The sequence below is a fragment of the Salmo salar genome, chromosome ssa25, assembly GCF_905237065.1.
Source record: "Salmo salar chromosome ssa25, Ssal_v3.1, whole genome shotgun sequence".
Taxonomy (NCBI): domain Eukaryota; kingdom Metazoa; phylum Chordata; class Actinopteri; order Salmoniformes; family Salmonidae; genus Salmo; species Salmo salar.
Genome location: NC_059466.1, coordinates 5,307,640 through 5,334,021, shown reverse-complemented (window position 1 = coordinate 5,334,021; position 26,382 = coordinate 5,307,640). Strand labels below are relative to the sequence as shown.

Here is a 26,382-nt window from a genome sequence, read left to right as displayed (position 1 = left end):
CGAATACATCAGGTGTAGACCTTACCGTGAAATGCTTACTTACAAGCCCTTAACCAACAACACAGTTATTTACTAAATAACCTAAAGTAAAAAATATTTGCGGGGGTACAGGTTAGTCGAGGTAGATTGTACATGTAGGTAGGGGTAAAGTGATTATGCATAGATAATAAACAGCGAGTAGCAGTAGTGTAAAAATAAGTCCGGGTGGCCATTTGATTAATGGCTTGGGGGTAGAAGCTGTTAAGGAGCCTTTAGGACCTAGACTTGGCGCTCCGGTGCCGCTTGCCGTGCGGTAGCAGAGAGAACAGTCTATGACTTGAGTGACTGGAGTTTGACAACTTTTTGGGCCTTCTTCTGACACCGCCTAGTATATAGGTCCTGGATGGCAGGAAGCTTGGCCCCAGTGATGAACTGGGTTGTACACACATACCCTCTGTAGCGCCTTACGGTTGGATGCTGAGCAGTTGCCATATCAGGCGGTGATGTAACCGGTCAGTATGCTCTCGATGGTGCGGATCTGGGGACCCACGCCAAATCTTTTCATTCTCCTGAGGGGTAAAAGGCGTTGTCGTGCCCTCTTCAAAACCTTTTGATGTGTTTGGACCATGATAGTTTGTTGGTGACGTGGACACCAAGGAACTTGAAACTCTCGACCCGCTCCACTACAGCCCCGTTGATGTGAATGGGGGCGTGTTCGGCCCTCCTTTTCCTGTAGTCCACGATCATCTCCTTTGTGTTGCTCACGTTGAGGGAGAGGTTGTTGTTCAGGCACCACACTGCCAGATCTCTGACCACCTCCCTATAGGCTGTCACATCGTTGTCGGTGATCAGGCCCATCACTGTTGTGTCATCGGCAAACTTAATGATGGTGTTGGAGTCGTGCAGTCATGAGTGAACAGGGAGTACAGCAGGGGACTGAGCACGCACCCCTGAAGGGCTCCCTTGTTAACCTCTATGGGCTAGGTGGGACGCTAGCGTGCCACCCGTGGTGCACTCCATCAACAGCAGGTGCATTTCAAGAGCGGCAAATTTGAATCCAAATAAATGTCAAAATTCAAATTTTTCAAACATACAACTATTTTACACCCTTTGAAAGATAAACATCTCCTTAATCTAACCACGTTTTACGATTTCAAAAAGGTTTTACGGCGAAAGCATAAATTTAGAGTATGTTAGGACAGTACATTTACAAGAGTTGTGTGTAATGTTTTGTCAAGTCAAAGACAGGGTCACCAAAACCATAAAACCAGCTAAAATGATGCACTAACCTTTTACAATCTCCATCAGATGACACTCCTAGGACATTATGTTAGACAATGCATGCATTTTTGTTCTATCAAGTTCATATTTATATCCAAAAACAGCGTTTTACTATGGCATTGATGTTGAGGAAATCGTTTCCCTCCAATAACCGGCAGTCAAGTCAGCGTCACAAATTAAATAATTAAAATTAGAAAACATTGGTAAAATATTATATTGTCATTTAAAGAATTATAGATTTACATCTCTTGAACGCAATCAACTTGCCAGATTTAAAAATAACCTTACTGGGAAATCACACTTTGCAATAATCTGAGCACTGCGCCCAGAAAAATACGCGTTGCGATACAGACTAGACGTCATGTTGGGGAGATCTAAAATCGAAAATACTATGTAAATAATCCATTACCTTTGATTCTCTTCATCAGATGTCACTTCCAGATATCACAGGTCCATAACGAATGTAGTTTTGTTCAAAAAAGCTCATCATTTATGTCCAAAAATCTCCGTCTTGTTAGCACATGATCTAAGCCAGCCGGACTTCTCGTCATGAACGAGGGGAAAAAATATATTTACGTTCGTTCAAACATGTCAAACGTTGTATAGCATAAATCATTAGGGCCTTTTTAACCAGAACATGAATAATATTCAAGGTGGACGAATGCATACTCTTTTATAACGTATTGGAACGAGGGTACCCAACATGAACTCGCGCCAGGTGTCTAATGGGACATCATCGTTCCATGGCTCTTGTTCGGTCAGATCTCCCTCCAGAAGACTCAAAACACTTTGTAAAGGCTGGTGACATCTAGTGGAAGCAATAGGAAGTGCCAAAATATTCCTCAGCCCCTGTGTTTTTCAATGGGATAGGTTTAAAGGTAATACAACACATCAGGTATCCACTTCCTGTCAGAAAATGTCTCAGGGTTTTGCCTGCCAAATGAGTTCTGTTATACTCACAGACACCATTCAAACAGTTTTAGAAAATTTAGGGTGTTTTCTATCCTTATGTAATAAGTATATGCATATTCTAGTTACTGGGTAGGAGTGGTAACCAGATTAAATCGGGTATGTTTTTTTATCCAGCCGTGTCAATACTGCCCCCTAGCCCTAACAGGTTAAACCCTGAGCTGACATCCATTCCCTGCCGGATCGTTAGCAACGAACATCATTCTCTCGGAAAGTTCAACTCCCTTGCCTGGCCGTCGGTGGATACAGTTACTTCATTGGATCAACCCATTTACTCTCATCAACTCACCTCCGCTGCCGCTCCGTCTCCTGGATCACTCAAATTACACATCAAGACTACCAATAAATACTCACCTTCAGTTTATTCACCTTGTCCTGGTCTGCTTCTGGGTTCTGTCTTAGAGAATCGTGACAATGAGGAAGGCCCTTCCCTGTTTCAGCATGACAATGCACAAAGCGAGGTCCATACAGAAATGGTTTTTCGAATTCGGTGTGGAATAACTTGACTGTTCTGCACAGAGCCCTGACCTCAACTCCATCAAACACCTTTGGGATGAATTGGAACGCTGACTGCGAGCTAGGCCTAATCGCCCAACATCAGTGCCTGACCTCACTAATGCTCTTGTGGCTGAATGGAAGCAAGTCCCTGTAGCAATGTTCCAACATCTAGTGGAAAGTCTACCCAGAAGAGTGTTATAGCAGCAAACTCCAAATTAATGCCCATGATTTTAGAATGAGATGTTCGACGAGCAGGTGTCCACATACTTTTGTCATGTAGTGTATGTGAAGTGTGAAGCATTCTGTATATCAGCTAACTTTATATGGGCCCAAGTAGCTAGCTAGCCAATTCGCTAACGCCAGGAAGTGAAGTCAAAATTTTGACTTGTCAACAAGCATTACTTATTGTGTATCTGAGAGTATTAGGTGACGTTGCCTCTAGACGCTGATCTTTGGTCAGTTGAGCATTTTCCACTATAATGATTAACGTTAGGTTTGGGGAGGGGAAGCTAATCCTAGATCAAATTAAATCATACTGTATTTGTCACATGCACCGAATACATCAGGTGTAGACCTTACCGTGAAATGCTTACTTACAAGCCCTTAACCAACAACACAGTTATTTACTAAATAACCTAAAGTAAAAAATATTTGCGGGGGTACAGGTTAGTCGAGGTAGATTGTACATGTAGGTAGGGGTAAAGTGATTATGCATAGATAATAAACAGCGAGTAGCAGTAGTGTAAAAATAAGTCCGGGTGGCCATTTGATTAATGGCTTGGGGGTAGAAGCTGTTAAGGAGCCTTTAGGACCTAGACTTGGCGCTCCGGTGCCGCTTGCCGTGCGGTAGCAGAGAGAACAGTCTATGACTTGAGTGACTGGAGTTTGACAACTTTTTGGGCCTTCTTCTGACACCGCCTAGTATATAGGTCCTGGATGGCAGGAAGCTTGGCCCCAGTGATGAACTGGGTTGTACACACATACCCTCTGTAGCGCCTTACGGTTGGATGCTGAGCAGTTGCCATATCAGGCGGTGATGTAACCGGTCAGTATGCTCTCGATGGTGCGGATCTGGGGACCCACGCCAAATCTTTTCATTCTCCTGAGGGGTAAAAGGCGTTGTCGTGCCCTCTTCAAAACCTTTTGATGTGTTTGGACCATGATAGTTTGTTGGTGACGTGGACACCAAGGAACTTGAAACTCTCGACCCGCTCCACTACAGCCCCGTTGATGTGAATGGGGGCGTGTTCGGCCCTCCTTTTCCTGTAGTCCACAATCATCTCCTTTGTGTTGCTCACGTTGAGGGAGAGGTTGTTGTTCAGGCACCACACTGCCAGATCTCTGACCACCTCCCTATAGGCTGTCACATCGTTGTCGGTGATCAGGCCCATCACTGTTGTGTCATCGGCAAACTTAATGATGGTGTTGGAGTCGTGCAGTCATGAGTGAACAGGGAGTACAGCAGGGGACTGAGCACGCACCCCTGAAGGGCTCCCTTGTTAACCTCTATGGGCTAGGTGGGACGCTAGCGTGCCACCCGTGGTGCACTCCATCAACAGCAGGTGCATTTCAAGAGCGGCAAATTTGAATCCAAATAAATGTCAAAATTCAAATTTTTCAAACATACAACTATTTTACACCATTTGAAAGATAAACATCTCCTTAATCTAACCACGTTTTACGATTTCAAAAAGGTTTTACGGCGAAAGCATAAATTTAGAGTATGTTAGGACAGTACATTTACAAGAGTTGTGTGTAATGTTTTGTCAAGTCAAAGACAGGGTCACCAAAACCATAAAACCAGCTAAAATGATGCACTAACCTTTACAATCTCCATCAGATGACACTCCTAGGACATTATGTTAGACAATGCATGCATTTTTAGTTCTATCAAGTTCATATTTATATCCAAAAACAGCGTTTTACTATGGCATTGATGTTGAGGAAATCGTTTCCCTCCAATAACCGGCAGTCAAGTCAGCGTCACAAATTAAATAATTAAAATTAGAAAACATTGGTAAAATATTATATTGTCATATAAAGAATTATAGATTTACATCTCTTGAACGCAATCAACTTGCCAGATTTAAAAATAACCTTACTGGGAAATCACACTTTGCAATAATCTGAGCACTGCGCCCAGAAAAATACGCGTTGCGATACAGACTAGACGTCATGTTGGGGAGATCTAAAATCGAAAATACTATGTAAATAATCCATTACCTTTGATTCTCTTCATCAGATGTCACTTCCAGATATCACAGGTCCATAACGAATGTAGTTTTGTTCAAAAAAGGATTAGTAACCAGATTAAAATCGGGTACATTTTTTTTATCCAGACGTGCAAATGCTGCCCCCTAGCCCTAACAGGTTAACCTCTTGACGGTCGCCTAGGATAGGGGGCGCCACAGCGCATTTTGAAAAAAATGTGTGCCCATTTTAAACGGCCTACTACTCAAACTCAGAAGCTAGGATATGCATATAATTAATACCTGTGGATAGAAAACACCCTAAAGTTTCTAAAACTGTTTGAATGGTGTCTGTGAGTATAACAGAACTCATATGGCAGTCAAAACCCCGAGACAGATCGAAACAGGAAGTGGAATTCTGAATTGCGAAATCAACTTCATCACGTTGCCTATTAATCACACCGTGAGCTATGGTTCATTGAGCACTTCCTATTGCTTCCACTAGATGTCCCCAGTCTTTACAAAGTGATTTGAGCCTTCTACTGTGAAAACTGACAGAATGACACGCTGTGGAACGTGGTCACACGGAGAGGGCCATCACCATTATGACGCCGGCGCCCCTGGTTACCCTCCCCTTTCGAAACGTTTTGAAACACAATGCAATCGTCCCCCTCGAATCTTATTGGAGCTCTCGTTGAAAAAGGCCCTACAGATTTATGTTATACAACGTTTGACATGTTTGAGCGAACCTAAATAAGAAAAAAATGCATTTTGTTGAAAGAGTAGCCCCGCGCACGTCGGAACTTTTGGTGAAGCCTTCAGAACGCGCTAACAAGAACAAGCTATTGGGACGTAAAGGATGAACTTTTTCGAACTAAAATACATTTGTTGTGGACCTGGGATTCCTGGAAGTGCCTAAGGATGAAGATAATCAAAGGTAAGGGATTATTGACAATAGTATACAAGACGATTGTTCCAAGATGGCTAGCCTATTGCTATTGCTAGCCTATTGTTCTGAGTATCACATCCCCTTTTATCGCAAAGTGTGATTACCCAGTAAAGTTATTTTTAAATCTGGCATTACAGGTGCTTTCAAGAGATATTCATCTATAAATCTTAGAATGACAATATTACATTTTAAAAATGTTTTCGAATAGTAATTTAGTAAATTGTAGCACTGTTTCACCGGATGCATGAGGGAAAATAGTTAGTCAACATTACGCGCCGATGTAAAATGCTGTTTTTATATATAAATATGAACTTTATCGAACAAAAGAATGCATGTATTGTGTAACATGATGTCCTAGGAGTGTCATCTGATGAAGTTTGTAAAAGGTTAGTGCTGCATTTAGCTGTTTTTTGGTTATTTGTGATGCATGTGGTTGGTCGGAAAATGGCTATATGGCTACTTTTACGATATACTCCTCTAACATAATCTAATGTTTTGCTTTTGCTGTAAAGCCTTTTTGAAATCGGACAACGTGGTTCGATTCAGGAAAGGTGTATCTATAAAATGATATAATTTGAAAAAAAAAATTGAAAAAAAAATTATTACATTTTGTTATGCTAATGGCGATATGATTTTTCGCTGGATGAGGCCGCACAAGGGTTAAGAATTAGCATGGCAGATGTGTTGGCCTTACCACCTGGGGTCGGCCTGTCAGGAAGTCCAGGATCCAGATGAAAAATCTCTTTGTAGATAGTGTCGTCTACAGCTTATCATGAGGTACTCTACCTCAGGCGAGCAATACCTCTAGACTACCATAATATTAGACATTGCGCACCAGCTATTATTGACAAATAACAGACACACACCCCCACCCCTCATCTTACCGGCCGTAGCTATTCTGTCCTGCAGATGCACGGAAAACCCAGCCAACTGTATATTATCTGTGTCGGCGTTTAGCCACAACTCGGTGAAACATTAGATATTACAGTTTTTAATGTCCTGTTGGTAGGATGGTCTCAGATGGAGCTCATCCAGAAGTTCTGATATCCAGAAGCTCTTTTCGGTCATAAGAGACGGTAGCATCGACATGATGTACAAAATTAGTTACAAACAATGCTGGAAAAAAACAAGTGGTTAGGAGCCCGTAAAATGGCAGCCATCCCCCCGGCGCCATTCTTCACTACCTAGGGGAAACTTCACACCGGAGCATGTACCTGTAGGAACTTGAGCCTATCCAGGAAGTCATTGACGTAGCTCCCCAGGGGTTTGAGGCTGGGGTAGGACTTCTTTATCCACATGCCAGGGATACGACCTTTCAGAATGCTGTTCACCACCTCCTCCAGCTCACCAGACATCACCACCAGGCCCTGACACACACACACACACAGACACGTGCACACACCACACATGCAAAAACAGACAAGAGGTATGGCAATACATTGCAGTTATTTTATTTAACTAGGCAAGTCAGTCAAGAACAAATTCTTATTTACAATGATGGCCTACACCAGCCAAACCCAGAAGACGCTGGTCTAATTGTGCGCCACCCTATGGGACTCCCAATCATGGCTGGTTGTGATACAGTCTGGATTCGAACCAGGGTGTCTATAGTGACACCTCTAGCACTGAGATGCATAGCCTTAGACCACTGCGCCACTCGGGAGTTATAATGGGCTAGCCTAAATAATACATAAATCATAATACCCATACATACTGTATACACAAAGCGAAACACTAATATCTTAAAGTCCTATGTACAGTAGGTATGCTGAACAGTGAACACTATAGCCCATCTCAGATCTAGGAAGAAGAGAGTCCCAGACTCTAGAGTGTAGCAGCCAGGAAGAGATCCAGGCTTGTCCGTTTAGAACATCCCTCCGGAGATGTGACAGCCAAATAACGGGTACTTGAGAAAGGCTACGCAAGAGGCTCCACTCCACTCAAATCACTGTCACCTCTCGATAACCCTACTCATCATCCCGTTCCGGCTTTAACCCCACAGGACTGGAGCTTCATCTGAATAGTCGACTCGTTGAGACAGGGACTTAGTTCAAAACCCCTACCGAACAGATTATAAGGGGTAACACACTCAGTGTGGGAGCTCTACAGTGACAGTGCCCTAGGGAGGCTCCCTAGAGCTACTGTTTGTCTCTGAAGGGATTACTAGGGCCCACTTAGACACAGAGGGTGCCCTCTCGAGTACCACCTCAGAGCTGAAGCATTCACACGGAGTAGGATCGAGGCAGAGATTAGTCCAGCGCTTGAATACAAGACTGAAGAACACTAAGTGTGTTCTCTCATGGGACGTATTGGCTCCATTGTTTGTATATTTCTTGTTTACATTTATGTTGTTGGATTAGGCTTTGAGGGTATACATCACGGAGTATGAGAGTCACTTTAATCTAGTGAATTTACCATTGAACAACTTTAGTCGACAGGAATCGAATGCTTTTGAGCCCAGCTCTGCTTTTCAGTGGGGTAAAACAGTGGCTAGCCCTTTGCACTCAAAATAAACTTCTCATCAAGTCCATTTGAACCAGTACACTTAGAACAAGCCCTATTCATGGGTTGCACCTCCATCACTCAGTCGCGTCATGCCATTGTTATGAAGATTCTAAATTCTGACGTCTCAGCCATCGTGACTCCCAAAATTATTGTTTTGTCTAAATTAGTGTCTTGAAAATACGATGGCATTGCTAAAGTACACAAATAATTAGTAGGAAACAACTTTGTCGTCATTATGATGTCGCCAAATCTACTAGCTAGCAATGCTAACATTAAGTCCAGTACTCTCCCCTCACTCTTAGCTAGTTAGCTAGTTATACTACATCTAAAAGCTCTTTCTCACAAGTCAGTTTTCGTCCGAATACTTCGAAAGCATGAGAATGGCCGCTGCAGCAGCGTTTGTGACGTTATGCAGATTTTCCGGAAAAGTGGGGGGAAAACATATCAGACTTGGTGCATCAAAATCGGAATATATTTTTTTTCGGAATTCGGAAGAAAAGTCAGGTTGCAAGTCACAATCTCAGTCAAATTGAAGCTGCTTTTGTCATATGTTAGAGAATTCTAAACTCACCCTGTCATCTGCTGCGTTAGATTAATTCAGTAATTATTTGTCTATCCAATCATTTGGTTATTGTCAGGGGCGCAACTATCACTGGGGACGGGGAGGTCATGTCACCCCACATCCTGAAATTGCACTTTTGTACCCCCAGTTTTATCATTGCAATGTGATACAAAAAGCGGCAACGGTTTGCTTTAGGACCATGCAGACGCCTCAGAGTGATCGGGTAGGCTGTTTGAAGTTTTCAGCCAGATTTGGGACCATGCGGACACCACAGAGAGGGCAGACAGGCTGTGTGAAAGGCAAAGCTTCTGTAAGGCTGGCTGGACCAGCACGGGAGAGTTGAACTGATGAAGCTGCAATCAGTGTGTTGCGCTCTTTCTCCGAGTTGGAAAAGCAAGCAGAGCAGAAACTGGCTACTCTTTAGTTGACTGATGTAGCTGTCAAGGTAACTGCTGTTTAACTTGACAGAAAAAAAAAAAAACTTGTGTTTATTTCCAGGGTTGAGCTATTAGCTAGTATAACTGACATGTAACGTTAGCTACTGTTTCATCCCCTCTCGACTGAGGTGAATTAATTAGCTAGCTAGTAGCTGCCACAGCCAGTTCAGCTCTAGCCTCTAGCTATCTGTCAGATAGTAATAATAGCCACTTTATATTGCTATCTAACAGCTGTTGTTTGTATGGAAATGTTTTGTAGCCTTTGTTTTGTCCCGTTTCAATAGAAGTAAATGAACCTGGCTAGCTTTCACAAGTTGATGTACCATTAGAAAGAGAGCTGGCCAAAAGTTTGCTAAAGTTAGCTATTCGTTTTGCCTCAATCACACAAGACCTGAATGAAACGATGAAACCAGCAGCCAAAAGATTGACATTTTTTCAGTGCAATGTGAGTTTGGATTAGTTAATATAGCAATGTAACATTATTGAACTGTCAGCTTCCCTAGCTAATTCCCTACTTTTCACACAAACACAGCAATATACAGCTATTCAGGCTTCACTGTCATGGTGCACAGTCAGTACACAACACATTATGCTCATCATGTCTTAGCAGGATCTGTTGGTGACAGGTGTCTTAAAGCTCCAGTCTGGGATCTGGGAATAATGGTCATTTCAATTTTTGAACCATTGATTCTATTCTTTGATAATATAATATATAAATGCACACCAAGGTCATGTTTTGTCATGCCTCATCTTAGGAGGATTAGATGGTGACAGGGGTCTCAGCAGGGTCAGGCAGCCAAGAAATACAATTCTGTGACGAAGCTGAGGTGAATTTTTGCAGATACAACACTATATTCTCTGTGCAGCAAACACTGGACAAGCCAGATGTTTCAAGATTGGAGGTTTGTCAGGCTACCTTAAAAATAGTTTCAAAGTTGATTTCCAAACTGTATCAAGATATATTGGGAAAAGCCTCTCTCAAAACATGTCAAATGAAAATGTGAGGAAGACCTGGTAGAAGCTATTGATGACAATGAATGGATATAGATACTGTATTATTGAATGCCCAGTCATGTTCATATAATATCAGACATAAATTACTGCAGTTTAAGACCATCCATACAACGTACTATATGCCAGTGAAACTGAATTACATGCACTCAGAAATGTAATTCCTCTGCTGGAGGTGTAAAACACAAACAGGGACAGATTGCATATGTTATGGTCTTGTGAAGGCTAGCTGAATTCTGGGAAAGAGGATGTTCTTTTATCCCAGCATCTTAGTATCTCCCTTCTCCCTGCTTTTGTTTGCTTGAAAACGTTGATACTGGAGACTTATCAGAAGAAACTGTGTAACCTAGCATTTATAGGGGCTAAGAAATGTATTGCCATTAATTGGAAGGTTGGTTATCCTCCCACAATGTGTGGCAGAAATGTCAAGTTCTAAAGTATATTTGTTTTATTACAAGATTAAGGCTATACTGTAACTGTCATATGGTCTGGATGCCTTATATGGAATACTGTACAACAAAAGGAGTCTGTATTGAAAACATGGCCATTTCAGGGGAGATACCTATTTAGGCAATCCCTAGCTGCTGGGCTGCTCAGTCACTCTGGCCTTAGCCTAACACACCTGAAACCAATAATGACTGTTTCACTAAGATCCTGAAAATGAGTGTGGTGTTTTGGTTTGGGGCGCTGCAGGGCGGTGGACCCCTAGGGGCAGGACGGGGCGATCCAGCTATATTATGTGCAAGTAAAAAGGGCTCAACAGTACTATTACACCTATGATATGAATTACAGTGCCCTCAGTAATATTGGGAAAGTGAAGCATTTTCTCTTCTTTTGGCTCTATACTCCAAAAGTTTGGATTTTAAAACAAACAATGACTATGAAGTTAAAGTATAGACTGCCAGCTTCCATTTGAGGGTATTCATCCATATCAGGTGAACCGTTTAGAAATTACAGCACTTTTTGAACATTGTCCTCCATTTCATTTTAGGGAGGCAAAAGTATTGGGACAAATTCACTTGTATTAAGTAGTAAAAAGTTAAGTATTTGGTCCCACATTCATAGCATGCAATGACTATACCAATCTTGTAACTACACATTTGTTGGATGCATTTGCTGTTTGTTTTGGTTGTGTTTCAGATTATTTTGTGCCCAATAGAAATTAGTAGTAAATAATGTATTTTGTCATTTTGGAGTAACTTCTATTGTAAATAAGAGTATAATATGTTTCTAAAAGCTTCTACATTAATGTGGATGCTACCATGATTCCGGATAATCCTGAATAAATTCAGAATAATTATGAGTGAGAAAGTTAGACGCATGAATATCAAACCCCCAAGACATGCTAACCTCTCACCATTACACTAACAGCAGAGAATTTTTGGGGGGGGGTATGATATTTGTGCGTATATAATGTTCTCACTAATCACTACTCACGATTCATTCAGGATTCATTCAGGATTATCATAATCATGGTAGCCTCCACATTCATGTAGAAGTGTTTACAATAAAAGTGTCCAATATTAGATTGGGTAGAAATGCTGGAAATGAGCTTTAGATGCCCAAAAATTCTGAGGGAGGCCCACCAGACCCCCCGCCAGGTTATGGCCCCCCACTTCTAAAACCGAAGTTGCGCCCTTGATTATTGTTATTGTAAAGTCAATCTGACAACATCACAATGATGACAAAGGGTTTTCCTACAAATTATTTGCTTCCTTTTGAAATGTCATTGCGTTTCCAAGACACTTATGTACTTTCTCAAATTGTATTTGTCACATGCTTCGTAAACAACAGGTGTAGACGAAGAGTGAAATGCTTACTTACATGTAATTTCCAACAATACAGAAAGAAATATAATAGAAAACTAATAACTTGAGGAATATATGCACAATGAGTAATGATAAGTTGGCTATATACACTGGGTACCAGTACCTAGTCAATGTGCAGGGGTACGAGGTAATTGAGGTAGATATGTACATATAGGAAGGGGAAAGTGACTGAGCAACAGGATATATAATTAGCAGTGGTGTATGTGATGAGTCAAAATAGTTAGTAAAAAAAGGGGGTCAATGGAGATATAGCTACCCGGATTAACTATTTAGCAGTTTTATGGTTTGTGGGTAGAAGCTGTTCAGGGTTCTGTTTGTTCCAGATTTGGTGTATCGGTACCACTTGCCATGTGGTAGCAGAGAGAACAGTCTATGATTTGGGTGGCTTCAGTCTTTGACCATTTTTTGGGCCTTCCTCTGACATTGCCTGGTATAAATGTACTGGGCCGTATAAATTACACTCTGTAGTGCCTTGCGGTCAGATGCCAAGCAGTTGCAATGCCAAGCGGTGATGCAGCTAGTAAAGATGCTCTCAATGGTGCAGCTGTAGTTCTGTTTGAGGATCTGAGGGCCCGTGATAAATCTTTTCAGCCTCCTGATGGGGAAGAGGCGTTGTCGTGCCTTCTTCACAACTGTGTTGGTATGTGTTGTCCTTAGTGACATAGACACCGAGGAACTTGAAGCACTCGACCTGCTCCAGTACAGGCCCTTCGATGTGGATGGGGGCGGGCTCGGCCCTCCGTTTCCTGTAGTCCACTATCCGCTCCTTTGTCTTGCTGACGTTGAAGGAGAGGCTGTTGTCCTGACGCCACACTGCCAGGTCACTGATCTCCTCCGTATAGGCAGTCTCATCGTCGTTCATAATCACCGTCGTGTGTTCACTGTTGACGTTGAGACACGTGTTTTGCGGGTACTATTTAATGAAGCTGCCAGTTGAGGACTTGTGAGGTGTCTGTTTCTCAAACTAGACACTCTAATGTACTTGTCCTCTTGCTCAATTGTGCACCGGGGCCTCCCACTCCTCTTTCTATTCTTGTTAGAGCCAGTTTGCGCTGTTCTGTGAAGGGAGTAGTACACAGTGTTTTATGAGATCTTCAGTTTCTTGGCAATTTCTCGCATGGAATAGACTTCATTTCTCAGAACAAGAATAGACTGACGAGTTTCAGAAGAAAGGTCTTTGTTTCTGGCCATTTTGAGCCTGTAATCGAACCCGCAAATGCTGATGCTCCAGATACTCAACTTGTCTAAAGGCGGCCAGTTGTATTGCTTCTTTAATCAGAACAACAGTTTTCAGCTGTGCTAACATATTTGCAAAAGGGTTTTCTAATGATCAATTAGCCTTTAAAATGATAAACTTGGAGTAGCTAACGCAACGTGCCATTGGAACATAGGAGCGATGGTTGCTGATAATGGGCCTCTGTACGCCTATGTAGATATCCATCAAAAAAAATAATAATCATCAGCCGTTTCCAGCTACAATAGTCATTTATAACATTAACCTCTCGGGTAGGGCGCAGTATTTTCACGTCCGGATGAAAAGCGTGGCCAAAGTGAACTGCCTGTTACTCATGCCCAGAAGCTAGGATATGCATATAATTAGATAGATTTCTAGATTTGGATATAAAACACTCTAAAGTTTCTAAAACTGTTAAAATAATGTCTGTGAGTATAACAAAACTGATATGGCAGGCGAAACTCCGAGGACAAACTATCCCCCCAAAAAACTAAATTCAGGCTACCATTGTTTACAATGGCTGTCACTATTATTATAAGGCAAAAATCCTCCCAGATTGCAGTTCCTAGGGCTTCCACTAGATGTCAACAGTCTTTAGAAAGAGTTTCAGGCTGGTTTTTGGAAAAATTAGCCTGAAGCGCGCCAGCTAAACTGAGTTATTATGGATATAAAGAAGGACATTATCGAACAAAAAGGACCATTTGTGATGTATCTGGGACCTTTGAGTGCCAACAGAAGAAGATCAAAGGTAAGGCATTTATTATATCACTATTTCTGACTTTCGTGGCGCACCTGCCTGGTTGAAATATGTTTTTCATGCTTTTGTATGTGAGGCCCTGTCCTCAGATAATCGCATGTTGTGCTTTCGCCGTAAAGCCTATTTGAAATCTGACACCGCGGCTGGATTAACAAGAAGTTAAGCTTTATTTTGATGTATTACACTTGTGATTTTATGAAAGTTAAATATTTATAATTCTGTAGTTTGAATTTCGCACTCTGCAATTTCACCGGATATTGGCCAAGTGGGACGTTACCTTCCCATAAGAAGTTAATAATGTCTACACTGTATTTCTGATCAATTTCATGTTATTTTAATGGACACATTTTTTGCGTTTCTTTCAAAAACAAGGACATTTCTAAGTGACCCCAAACTTTTGAACGGTAGTGTACGTGAGAGGCCTATCCGGCTTATATGGTTATGATGGCCATAATGCTTCTTGACAGTGTCATAAAGTACATTTTCTACAAGTTATTTAAAATATGATTTAAAAAACATGACTGTAAAGATGTAATTACAACAACAAAGGATTTAAGAAACAAACTGTAAAACAAAAGGAAAGTTCTTGGCAGGGAAAAAACACATTTAAAAAAAAATTGAGTTTTGACACTCATGTAGTTGTCATAACCAGCCATAAAATAATGCAATATATGTCACAATAGGTGTAACCATATGACATATTATGACATGGTTATGACTGTGTCATAACGTGTTATGACGCTGTTATTACAGTTCTTCAGGTCTGGTTTATAGGATGGTCTCGAGCAGAGATTGTTCAGTTTGTTCTTTAGTGATTGTACGTTCGCCACTAGAATGGCAGCTGTCTCATCAGAATGCCAGCTTGCGCCGTCAATTACTCTTTCGAGTACCGGGGATTAGGGCCTGGTCCGGAGTAAGCAGAACGCCCCGAGCTGCCAACTCGTCGAAGTAGAAATTGTCATCCAAATCAAGGTTGGTGAAAGCTGTTCTGATGTTCAGAAGCTGTTTTAAGTCAGAAATTATGCTGGAGACATGTAAAAAAAAAAAAGTTAAGAGCAGTGTAAAAAAAAACACAAAAAAAATAGAATTGGTCAGAAGCCTGTAAAACGTCCAATGCAGCGCACTCTCTCATTAGTGCTATTGAGAATGCATGGAGTAGAACGTTCAGTTGGGCACCAGACCTCAAGAGAACATTCATAATATTGTGACGCAATGTGCAACCCAAGAATAGTCTCATTGAGTGTTTCTCAAAATGCATACTACTGTGCTCCGAGCACACAAATTGGACCACAGGAGGGTCAGAGTATGAGTCCAAATCAAAGTATGCGAAACGGAGCAAGGAGGGCACTTCTCGAATGCGTACTTTGTACATAGAGTACCAGTCAAAAGTTTGGACCTACTCATTCCAGGGTTTTTCTTTATTTTTACTATTTAAACAAATGAAAATAAATTTTAGAATCTTCAAAGTATACACCCTATGCCTTGATGACAGCTTTGCACACTCTTGGCATTCTCTTAACCTGTTGGGTCTAGGGGGCAGCATTTGCACGTCTGGATAAAAAAAATGTACCCGATTTAATCTGGTTACTAATCCTACCCAGTAACTACAATATGCATATACTTATTATATATGGATAGAAAACACTCTAAAGTTTCCAAAACTGTTTGAATGGTGTCTGTGAGTATAACAGAACTCATTTGGCAGGCAAAACCCTGAGACATTTTCTGACAGGAAGTGGATACCTGATGTGTTGTATTGACTTTAAACCTATCCCATTGAAAAACACAGGGGTTTAGGAATATTTTGGCACTTCCTATTGCTTCCACTAGATGTCACCAGCCTTTACAAAGTGTTTTGAGTCTTCTGGAGGGAGATCTGACCGAACAAGAGCCATGGAACGGTGATGTCCCATTAGACACCTGGCGCTAGTTGATGTTGGGTACCCTCGTTCCAATACGTTATAAAAGAGTATGCATTCGTCCACCTTGAATATTATTCATGTTCTGGTTAAAAAGGCCCTAATGATTTATGCTATACAACGTTTGACATGTTTGAACGAACGGAAATATATTTTTTCCCCTCGTTCATGACGAGAAGTCCGGCTGGCTTACATCATGTGCTAACGAGACGGAGATTTTTGGACATAAATGATGAGCTTTTTTGAACAAAACTACATTTGTTATGGACCTGTGATACCTGGAAGTGACATCTGATGAAGAGAATCAAAGGTAATGGATTATTTACATAGTATTTTCGATTTTAGATCTCCCCAACATGACGTCTAGTCTGTATCGCAACGCGTATTTTTCTGGGCACAGTGCTCAGATTATTGCAAAGTGTGATTTCCCAGTAAGGTTATTTTTAAATCTGGCAAGTTGATTGCGTTCAAGAGATGTAAATCTATAATTCTTTAAATGACAATATAATATTTTACCAATGTTTTCTAATTTTAATTATTTAATTTGTGACGCTGACTTGACTGCCGGTTATTGGAGGGAAACGATTTCCTCAACATCAATGCCATAGTAAAACGCTGTTTTTCGATATAAATATGAACTTGATAGAACTAAAAATGCATGCATTGTCTAACATAATGTCCTAGGAGTGTCATCTGATGGAGATTGTAAAAGGTTAGTGCATCATTTTAGCTGGTTTTATGGTTTTGGTGACCCTGTCTTTGACTTGACAAAACATTACACACAAGTCTTGTAAATGTACTGTCCTAACATACTCTAAATTTATGCTTTCGCCGTAAAACCTTTTTGAAATCGTAAAACGTGGTTAGATTAAGGAGATGTTTATCTTTCAAATGGTGTAACATAGTTGTATTTTTGAAAAATTTGAATTTTGACATTTATTTGGATTCAAATTTGCCGCTCTTGAAATGCACCTGCTGTTGATGGAGTGCACCACGGGTGGCACGCTAGCGTCCCACCTAGCCCCAAGAGGTTAACCTCCTAGGATAGGGGGGCGCTACCGCGATTTTTGAAAAAGATTTGTGCCGATTTTAAACGGCCTCCTACTCAAACTCAGAAGCTAGGATATGCATATAATTAATACTTGTGGATAGAAAACACCGTAAAGTTTCTAAAACTGTTTGAATGGTGTCTGTGAGTATAACAGAACTCATATGGCAGTCAAAACCCCGAGACCGATCGTAACAGGAAGTGGAATTCTGAATTGCGGACTCAACTTCCTCAGTTTGCATGTAAATCACACAGTGAGCAATGGTTCATCGAGCACTTCCTATTGCTTCCACTAGATGTCCCCAGTCTTTACAAAGTGATTTGAGCCTTCTACTGTGAAAACTGAATGAATGAGACGCAGTGGAACGTGGTCACACGGAGAGGGCCATCACCATTATGACGCCGGCGCCCCTGGCTACACTCCCCTTTCGAAACATTTTGAAACACAATGCAATCGCCCCCCCTAGAATCGTATTGGAGCTCTGGTTGAAAAAGGCCCTAAAGATTTATGTTATACAACGTTTGACATGTTTGAACGAACCTAAATGAAAAAAATATGCATTTTTTTTTTAAAGTGGAGTCCCGCGCACGACGGAACTTTTGGTGCAGCCTTCAGAACGCGCTAACAAGAACAAGCTATTGGAACATAAAGGATTAACTTTTTCGAACGAAAATACATTTGTTGTGGACCTGGGATTCCTAGAAGTGCTTTCTGATGAAGATAATCAAAGGTAAGGGATTATTGACAATAGTATACGAGACTAGATTTGATATGCGATTGTTCCAAGATGGCGCTGACCTGTAACGGTAGCCTATTTTTCGGAGTATCGCATCCCCTTTTATCGCAAAGTGTGATTACCCAGTAAAGTTATTTTTAAATCTGGCATTACAGGTGCTTTCAAGAGATATTCATCTATAAATCTTAGAATGACAATATTACATTTTTAAATTGTAGCGCTGTTTCACCGGATGCATTTGAGGGAAAATAGTTGGTCAACGTTACGCGCCGATGTAAAATGCTGTTTTTATATATAAATATGAACTTTATCGAACAAAAGAATGCATGTATTGTGTAACATGATGTCCTAGGGGTGTCATCTGATGAAGATTGTCAAAGGTTAGTGCTGCATTTAGCTGTTTTTTGGTTATTTGTGATGCATGTGGTTGGTCGGAAAATGGCTATGTGGCTACTTTTACGATATACTCCTCTAACATAATCTAATGTTTTGCTTTTGCTGTAAAGCCTTTTTGAAATCGGACATCGTGGTTCGATTCAGGAGAGGTGTATCTATAAAACGAGATAACATAGTCCTATATTTGAAAAAAATATATATTAAATTTCGTTATGCTAATGGCGATAGGGTTTTTCGCTGGATGAGCCCGACCAGGGGTTAATCAGTTTCACCTGGAATGCTTTTCCAACAGTCTTGAAAGAGTTCCCACATATGCTGAGCATTTGTTGGCTGCTTTTCCTTAACGTGTTATGACGGCTCCCGAGTGGCGCAGCGGTCTAAGACACTGCATCTCAGTGCTAGAGGTGTCACTACAGACACCCTGGTTCGAATCCAGGCTGTAACACAACCAGCCGTAATTGGGAGTCCCGTAGGGCAGCACACAATTGGCCCAGCGTTGTCCGGGTTTGGCCGGTGTAGGCCGTCATTGTAAATAAGAATTTGTTCTTAACTGACTTGCCTAGTTAAAAATGTTTAAATCTGCGGTCCAACTCATCTCAAACCTCAACCCAATTGGGTGAGTGTGGAGGCCAGGTCATCTGACGTAGCACTCCATCACTCTCCTTCTTGGTCAGATAGCCCTTACACAGCCTGTAGGTATGGAGGGTCATTAAAAAACAAAAAGATAGTCTCACAAAGCGCAAACCAGATGGGATGGTGTATCGCTGCAGAATGCTGTTGTAGCCATGCTGGTTAAGTGTGCCTTGAATTCTAAATAAATCACAGACAGTGGCACCATCACACCTCCTCCTCCATGCTTCACGGTGGGAACCACACATGCGGAAATCATCCGTTCACCTACTCTGCATCTCACAAAGACACAGTGGTTAAAACCAAAAATCTCAAATTTGGATTAATCAAATTCAAATTTGGATTCATCAAAAACTTCTTATTGGTGTCCTTTAGTAGTGGTTTCTTTGTAGCAATTCAACCATGATTCACACGGTCTCATCTGAACAGTTGATGTTGAGATGTGTTCGTTACTTGAACTCTGTGAAGCATTTATTAGGGCTTCAATTTCTGAGGCTGGTAACTCTAGTGAACTTTCCTGTGGCGGTCCTCATGAGAGCCTGTTTCATCATAGCGCGTGATGGTTTTTGCGACTGCACTTGAAGAAAATGTCAAAGTTCTTGAAATGTTCCGGATTGACTGACCTTCATGTCTTAAACTAATGATGGACTGTTGTTTCTCTTTGCTTATTTGAGCTGTTCTTGCCATAATATAGACTTGGTATTTTTCCAAATAGGTCTGTCTTCTGAATTACAACCATACCCTGTCACAGCACAACTGATTGGCTCAAACGCATTAAGGATAGAAATTCCACAGATGAACTTTTAACAAGGCACCCTGTTAATTGAAATGCACTCCAAGTGACTACCTCATGAAGCTGGTTGAAAGAATGCCAAGAGTGTGCAAAGCTGTCATCAAGGCAAAGGGTGGCTACGTCGAAGAATATCAAATATATTTTGATTTGTTTTAACACTTTTTTTTACTACATGATATGTGTTATTTCATAGTTTTGATGTCTTCACTAATATTCTACAATGTAGAAAATAGTAAAAATAAAGAAAATCCCTGGAATGAGTAGGTGTGTCCAAACTTTTGACTGGTACTGTATTTTGAAGCATGCATCGATGCAAACTTCAATGGAAAGTATGCAAAGAAATATGTTGCAACCACATAAGAAATGACAAAACTGGCCATTATTTGAGCTGAAGCGAGAGAAAATACACTCTGACTTCCGAATAAAATGTTGCCTATATACAGTTCATCTCATATGTTGCCTGACTACAATATTTTATCTTGATATGTTAGCTAGCGAAATAGCCACCATTTTTTTTAAAGCTAAATACACACGAAAAATGTACATCTACCTTGGATAACAAATTGGTTTTAGGTCATTTTTGCCTGCTATACTACCTGGTTAGCTACATTATTACGATTCACATATAGCTAGCTGATAGTTATAGAGTAAAATGTTTGCTTTGTGTATATATTGTTTGGTCTCTATTGCCAATGTCTTGGCTAGAAGAAGGAAGGTTCAGGCCCATAGTAAGTAAATAGGGTTAACTGGCTAGCCACTTAGAATTGTTAGCTAGATACCCATGAAGTATTGACATCTACTGTACCTCGCATAACATTTGTTTTAGGTAATTTTTGCTTGTTTAATAACCTGTTAAGGTGTAGGGGGCAGTATTTTCACGGCCGGATAAAAAACATACCCGATTGAAACTGGTTACTACTCTTGCCCAGAAGCGAGAATATGCATATTATTAGTAGATTTGGATAGAAAACACTCTGAAGTTTCTCAGGCAAAAACCTGAGAAAATGCCAAGCAGGAAGTGGCCTGTGAGAATTTGTAGTTCTTCTTTTGATTCTCTATCGAAACTACAGTATCTGTGTGGTTACGCTGTACTTTCTAAGGCTTCCATTGGCTCTCTAAAGCCTTCAGAAAGCGGATTGAGGCGTCTTCTGTCTCTGGGCAGAGTATAGTAGCTCAGTTTCTCAGTGGTCTGCCTGGTGACAGAGATTGTATATGCGCATTCACGCGAGCACGCTGTTTTTTCGTTTCCTCTTTGAATGAATACACTATTGTCCGGTTGGAATATTATCGCTATTTTACAAGAAAAATACCATAAAAATGTATCTTAAACAGTGTTTGACATGCTTCTAAGTACGGTAATGGAACATTTGGAATAGTTTTGTCTCGAAATGCACTCGCGTGTTACCCTTTGGATAGTGATCTGTACTCACGAACAAAACTATGGATTATTTGGAACAAAAACAACATTTCTTGTAGAAGTAGCAGTCCTGGGAGTGCATTCTGACGAAGATCAGCAAAGGTAATACAATATTTCTAATAGTAATTCTGAGTTTATTGTGCCCCGAACTTGGCGGGTGTCAAAATAGCTAGCCATGATGGCTTAGCTATGTACTCAGAATATTGAAAAATGTGCTTTCGCCGAAAAGCTATTTTAAAATCTGACATAGCAATTGCATAAAGGAGTTCTGTATCTATAATTCTTAAAATAATTGTTATGTATTTTGTCAACGTTTATGATGAGTAATTTAGTAAATTCACCGGACGTTTTTAGTGGGAATGCATGTTCTGAACATCACACGCCAATGTAAAAAGCTGTTTTTTGATATAAATATGAACTTGATTAAACAAAACATCCATGTATTGTATAACATAATGTCCTAGGAGTGTCATCTGATGAAGATCAAAGGTTAGTGCTTCATATAGCTGTGTTTTGGGTTTTTGTGACATATATGCTTGCTTGGAAAATGGTTGTGTGATTATTTTGGTCTATATACTTTCCTAACATAATCAAATGTTTTGCTTTCGCTGTAAAGCCTTTTTGAAATCGGACAATGTGGTTAGATTAACGAGAGTCTTATCTTTAAAATGGTGTAAAATAGTCATATGTTTGAAAAATTGAATTTATTTAATTTTCTAGGTTTTTGTATTTCGCGCCACGCTGTTCCATTGGATATTGGCTAGGCGTTCCGCCTAGCCTCAAGTTAACTAGCTAGCTGTCTAGCTAGATTACTACGATTCACATATATATATCTGATAATTATGAAGTAAAACATTTGCTTTGTGTATATCTTGTTTAGTCTCTATTGTTGCCATTGTCCTGCCTGGAATGTATTGAAAATTAATGGACTGGTGGAAGGAATATGGTGGAAACTCCATGCTTGAACCAATCCAATACTTTTAAATGCATTAGGGCAAATGAATGAGTGCACCCATCTGGAGAAGGGTAGTGAAAAGCATAGAGGCAAAGCCTGAAAACCGGATGCTTCCGGTTTCTATTGACCCCGCTCAGGTGCTTTTTTTACGCCTGTACATTAGGTTAATGTTCTCCTTACTTTGATGGCTTTCTGGATGTTGATGCAGGAGTCTCGGATGATCCTGAGCAGGTTGTTGAAGCGGCCCATCTCCTGCACCAGCACTGTGTTCATGCTCTGGTTATAGCTGGTGGGGAAGCGGCGCATGGATGCCTCTATGTCAAAGTCGGGTGGCAGCTTGCTGAGGACGTCTGCTGCCACGTCATACACCATGTCGTCTGATGACTTGTCATCACCGCCTGAGGAACGTGACTGACAGGAGACAGAGAAGTTATTGTGTGCGAGTTTGGACAACAAATACAAGTTTGTGCTACTTAGTGGTATGTTGAAGGTGAAAAAAAACGTTTAAATGTTTCTGTTACCAGTGTTATTCTCTATCATGAAAATCCAACTATAACCTTCAACAACTCAAGATTATTCTGACTACACACAGGTACTGCATCAATTTATCTGTACTTACTCTTGTTTCTCCCTTGGGTCTAAGCCCTGTGCTTTACTTACAGCTAGCTATCTGTAATGCTCACTGAGGTCCAAGGCCTCAGCGGTACTTACTGTTAACTCTCCCTGCAAAAACAAACACACACACACACACACACACACACACACACACGACTGGTTACCAACAAGTGTCATCATGACATTTCAAATCCCTTTCTTGCATAAGTCTGGAGTGCCAGGGAAACAAATAAAAAACAATTCCCTCAACTTTTCAAAGTAATTCATTCTAAAGAATGGTTATTTTCCCGCTTGCCATATTTACTCACTGGTAGCTCTGTCACGACCCAGCGGTAATGGATAATCATTAGATGATAGTTGGGGTTACAGTAGGAATGACAAATAGCTGCTTCATTCCACATGGAGCATCTTCCTGTTTATCGGTCATTCAGAGTAATGGTCCCGTATTAGCTGCTAATAAAGTTCACACTTGACTGCAACTATTATTAATCTTGGTGAAGACGATAAGTATGAATCAAGATTAGGCTTCATTGAGTCCTAATTGAATTAGCAAAATCTTTTTTTTTTAGAGTAGCGGAGTCTCGGCTGAGACCATTTTTCTAATATTTGAGTTGCACTTTCCCAGTTTTGCCCTCAGAACAGCAGAACTACATGGTGTCGAAAGGATTCTGGCCCATGTCGACTCCAATGCTTTCCACAGTTTTGTCAAGTTGGCTGGATGTTCTGTGGGTGGTGGACTATTCTTTTGTCTTGCCCATTCACCCTCTGAATAGCACACATACACAATCCATGTCTCAATTGTCTCAAGGCTTAAAAATCATTCTTTAACCTGTCTCCTCCCCTTAATCTACACTGATTGAAGTGGATTTAACAATAAATAAGGGATCATAACTTTCACCTGTATTCACCTGCTCAGTCCATGGTCATGGAAAGAGCAGGTGTTTTTAATGTTTTCAATACTCAGTGTATGTGTGCATATGTGTGTGTGTGTGTGCGTTTGTGTGTCTGCATGTGTCTATTTGTGCACCATTATGCCTGAGCAGTTAGCCCTAAAGTTTTGGCTGCCTAATTTTCAGCAAAGCTATAAAAAAAAAGATATAAAAAAACTCCAGCTGTAGATTCTAGAAATATCTCATTTACCCCATTGGGTTTGATGTCAAATCAAATCAAATTTATTTGTCACATACACATGGTTAGCAGGCGTTAATGCAAGTGTAGCGAAATGCTTGTGCTTCTAGTTCCGACCATGCAGTAATATCTAACAAGTAATCTACCAATTCCACAACACCTACCTTGAAAACACAAGTGTAAAGAAATGAATACGAATATGTACATAAAAATATATAAATGAGTGATGGCCGAACGGCATAGGCAAGATGTAATAGATGGTATGGAGTACAGTATATACATATGAGATGAGTATTGTAGGGTATGAAAACATATAAAGCAGCATTGTTTAAGGTGGCTAGTGATACATTACATCAGGATGGCATAGAGTACAGTATATACATATGAGATGAGTAATGTAGGTTATGAAAACATTATATAAAGTGGCACTGTTTAAAGTGTCTAGTGATACATCTAATACATCAAGATGGCAAGATGCAGTAGATGGTATAGCGTACAGTATATACATATGAGATGAATAATGTAGGTTATGTAAACAATATCTAATATAAATAATATAAAGTGGCAAGTGATAAATTGATTACATCAATTTTCCCATTATTAAAGTGGCTTGAGTTGAGTCAGTATGTTGGCAGCAGCCACTCAATGTTAGTGATGGCTGTTTAACAGTCTGATGGCCTTGAGATAGAAGCTGTTTTTCAGTCTCTCGGTTCCAGCTTTGATGCACCTGTACTGACCTCGCCTTCTGGATGTTAGCGGGGTGAACAGGCAGTCGCTCGGGTGGTTGCTGTCCTTGATGATCTTTTTGGCCTTCCTGTGACATCGGGTGGTGTAGGTGTCCTGGAGAGCAGGTAGTTTGCACCCGGTGATGCGTTGTGCAGACCTCACTACCCTCTGGAGAGCCTTCCGGTTATGGGAGGAGCAGCTGCCGTACCAGGCGATGATACAGCCCGACAGGATGCTCTCGATTGTGCATCTGTAAAAGTTTGTGAGTGTTTTTGGTGACAAGCCGAATTTCTTCAGCCTTCTGCGGTTGAAGAGGCGCTGCTGCGCCTTCTTCACCACACTGTCTGTGTGGGTGGACCATTTCAGTTTGTCCGTGATGTGTACGCCGAGGAACTTAAAAAACTCTCCACCCTCTCCACTACTGTCCCGTCAATGTAGATAGGGGGCTGCTCCCTCTGCTGTTTCCTGAAGTCCACGATCATCTCTTTTGTTTTGTTGACATTGAGTGCGAGTAGTGTCGTCTGTAGTGTCGTCTGCAAACTTGATGATTGAGTTGGATGCGTGCATGGCCACGCAGTCGTGGGTGAACAGGGAGTACAGGAGAGGGCTGAGAACGCACGCTTGTGTGGACCCAGTGTTGAGGATCAGCGTGGTGGAGATGTTGTTACCTACCCTCACCACCTGGGGGCGGCCCGTCAGGAAGTCCAGGACCCAGTTGCACAGGGCGGGTTCGAGACCCAGGGTCTCGAGCTTAATGACGAGTTTGGAGGGTACTATGGTATTAAATGCTGAGCTGTAATTGATGAACAGCATTCTTTCATAGGTATTCCTCTTGTCCAGATGGGTTAGGGCAGTGTGCAGTGTGATGGCGATTGCGTCGTCTGTGGACCTATTGGGTCGGTAAGCAAATTGGAGTGGGTCTAGGATGTCAGATAGGGTGGAGGTGATATGATCCTTGACTAGTCTCTCAAAGCACTTCATGATGACGGAAGTGAGTGCTACAGGGCGGTAGTCATTTAGCTCAGTTACCTTAGCTTTCTTGGAAACAGGAACAATGGTGGCCCTCTTGAAGCATTGACTGTAGACCCGGCCACATACCTCTCGTGTCTGAGCCGTTGAATTGTGACTCCACTTTGTCTCTGTACTGACGCTTAGCTTGTTTGATTGCATTGCGGAGGGAATAGCTACACTGTTTGTATTCGGTCATGTTTCCAGTCACTTTGCCCTGATTAAAAGCAGTGGTTCGCGCGTTCAGTTTTGCGCGAATGCTGCCATCAATCCACGGTTTCTGGTTGGGGAATGTTTTAAAAGACGCTGTTGGTACGACATCACCGATGCACTTGTTAATGAACTCGCACACTGAGTCAGCGTATTCGTCAATGTTGTTGTTCGCAGCAATGCGGAACATATCCCAGTCCACGTGATCGAAGCAATCTTGAAGCGTGGAATCCGATTGGTCGGACCAGGGTGGGAGCTTCCTGTTTTAGTTTCTGTCTATAGGCTGGGAGCAACAAAATGGAGTCGTGGTCAGCTTTTCCAAAGGGAGGGCGGGGGAGGGCCTTATATGCATCGCAGAAGTTAGAATAACAGTGGTCTAGGGTTTTGCCCACCCTGGTAGCACAACCGATATGCTGATAGAATTTGGGGAGCCTTGTTTTCAGATTAGCCTTGTTAAAATCCCCGGCTACAATAAATGCAGCCTCAGGATATGTGGTTTCCAGTTTACATAGAGTCCAATGAAGTTCTTTCAGGGCCATCGATGTGTCTGCTTGGGGGGGGATATATGCGGCTGTGATTATAATCGAAGAGAATTCTCTT

At 41.3% G+C, this 26,382-nt stretch overlaps 1 protein-coding gene across 1 annotated transcript in view; it reads right to left on the bottom strand.

Moving 5' to 3' along the window:
* Positions 1–26,382, bottom strand: part of dnah7 (dynein, axonemal, heavy chain 7) — a 278,292-nt gene that overhangs the window by 22,765 nt on the left and 229,145 nt on the right. Inside the window, 2 exon segments of the mRNA XM_045707381.1 lie at positions 7,080–7,232; positions 22,276–22,506. Of these exon segments, the coding sequence (XP_045563337.1) occupies positions 7,080–7,232; positions 22,276–22,506 (384 nt within the window).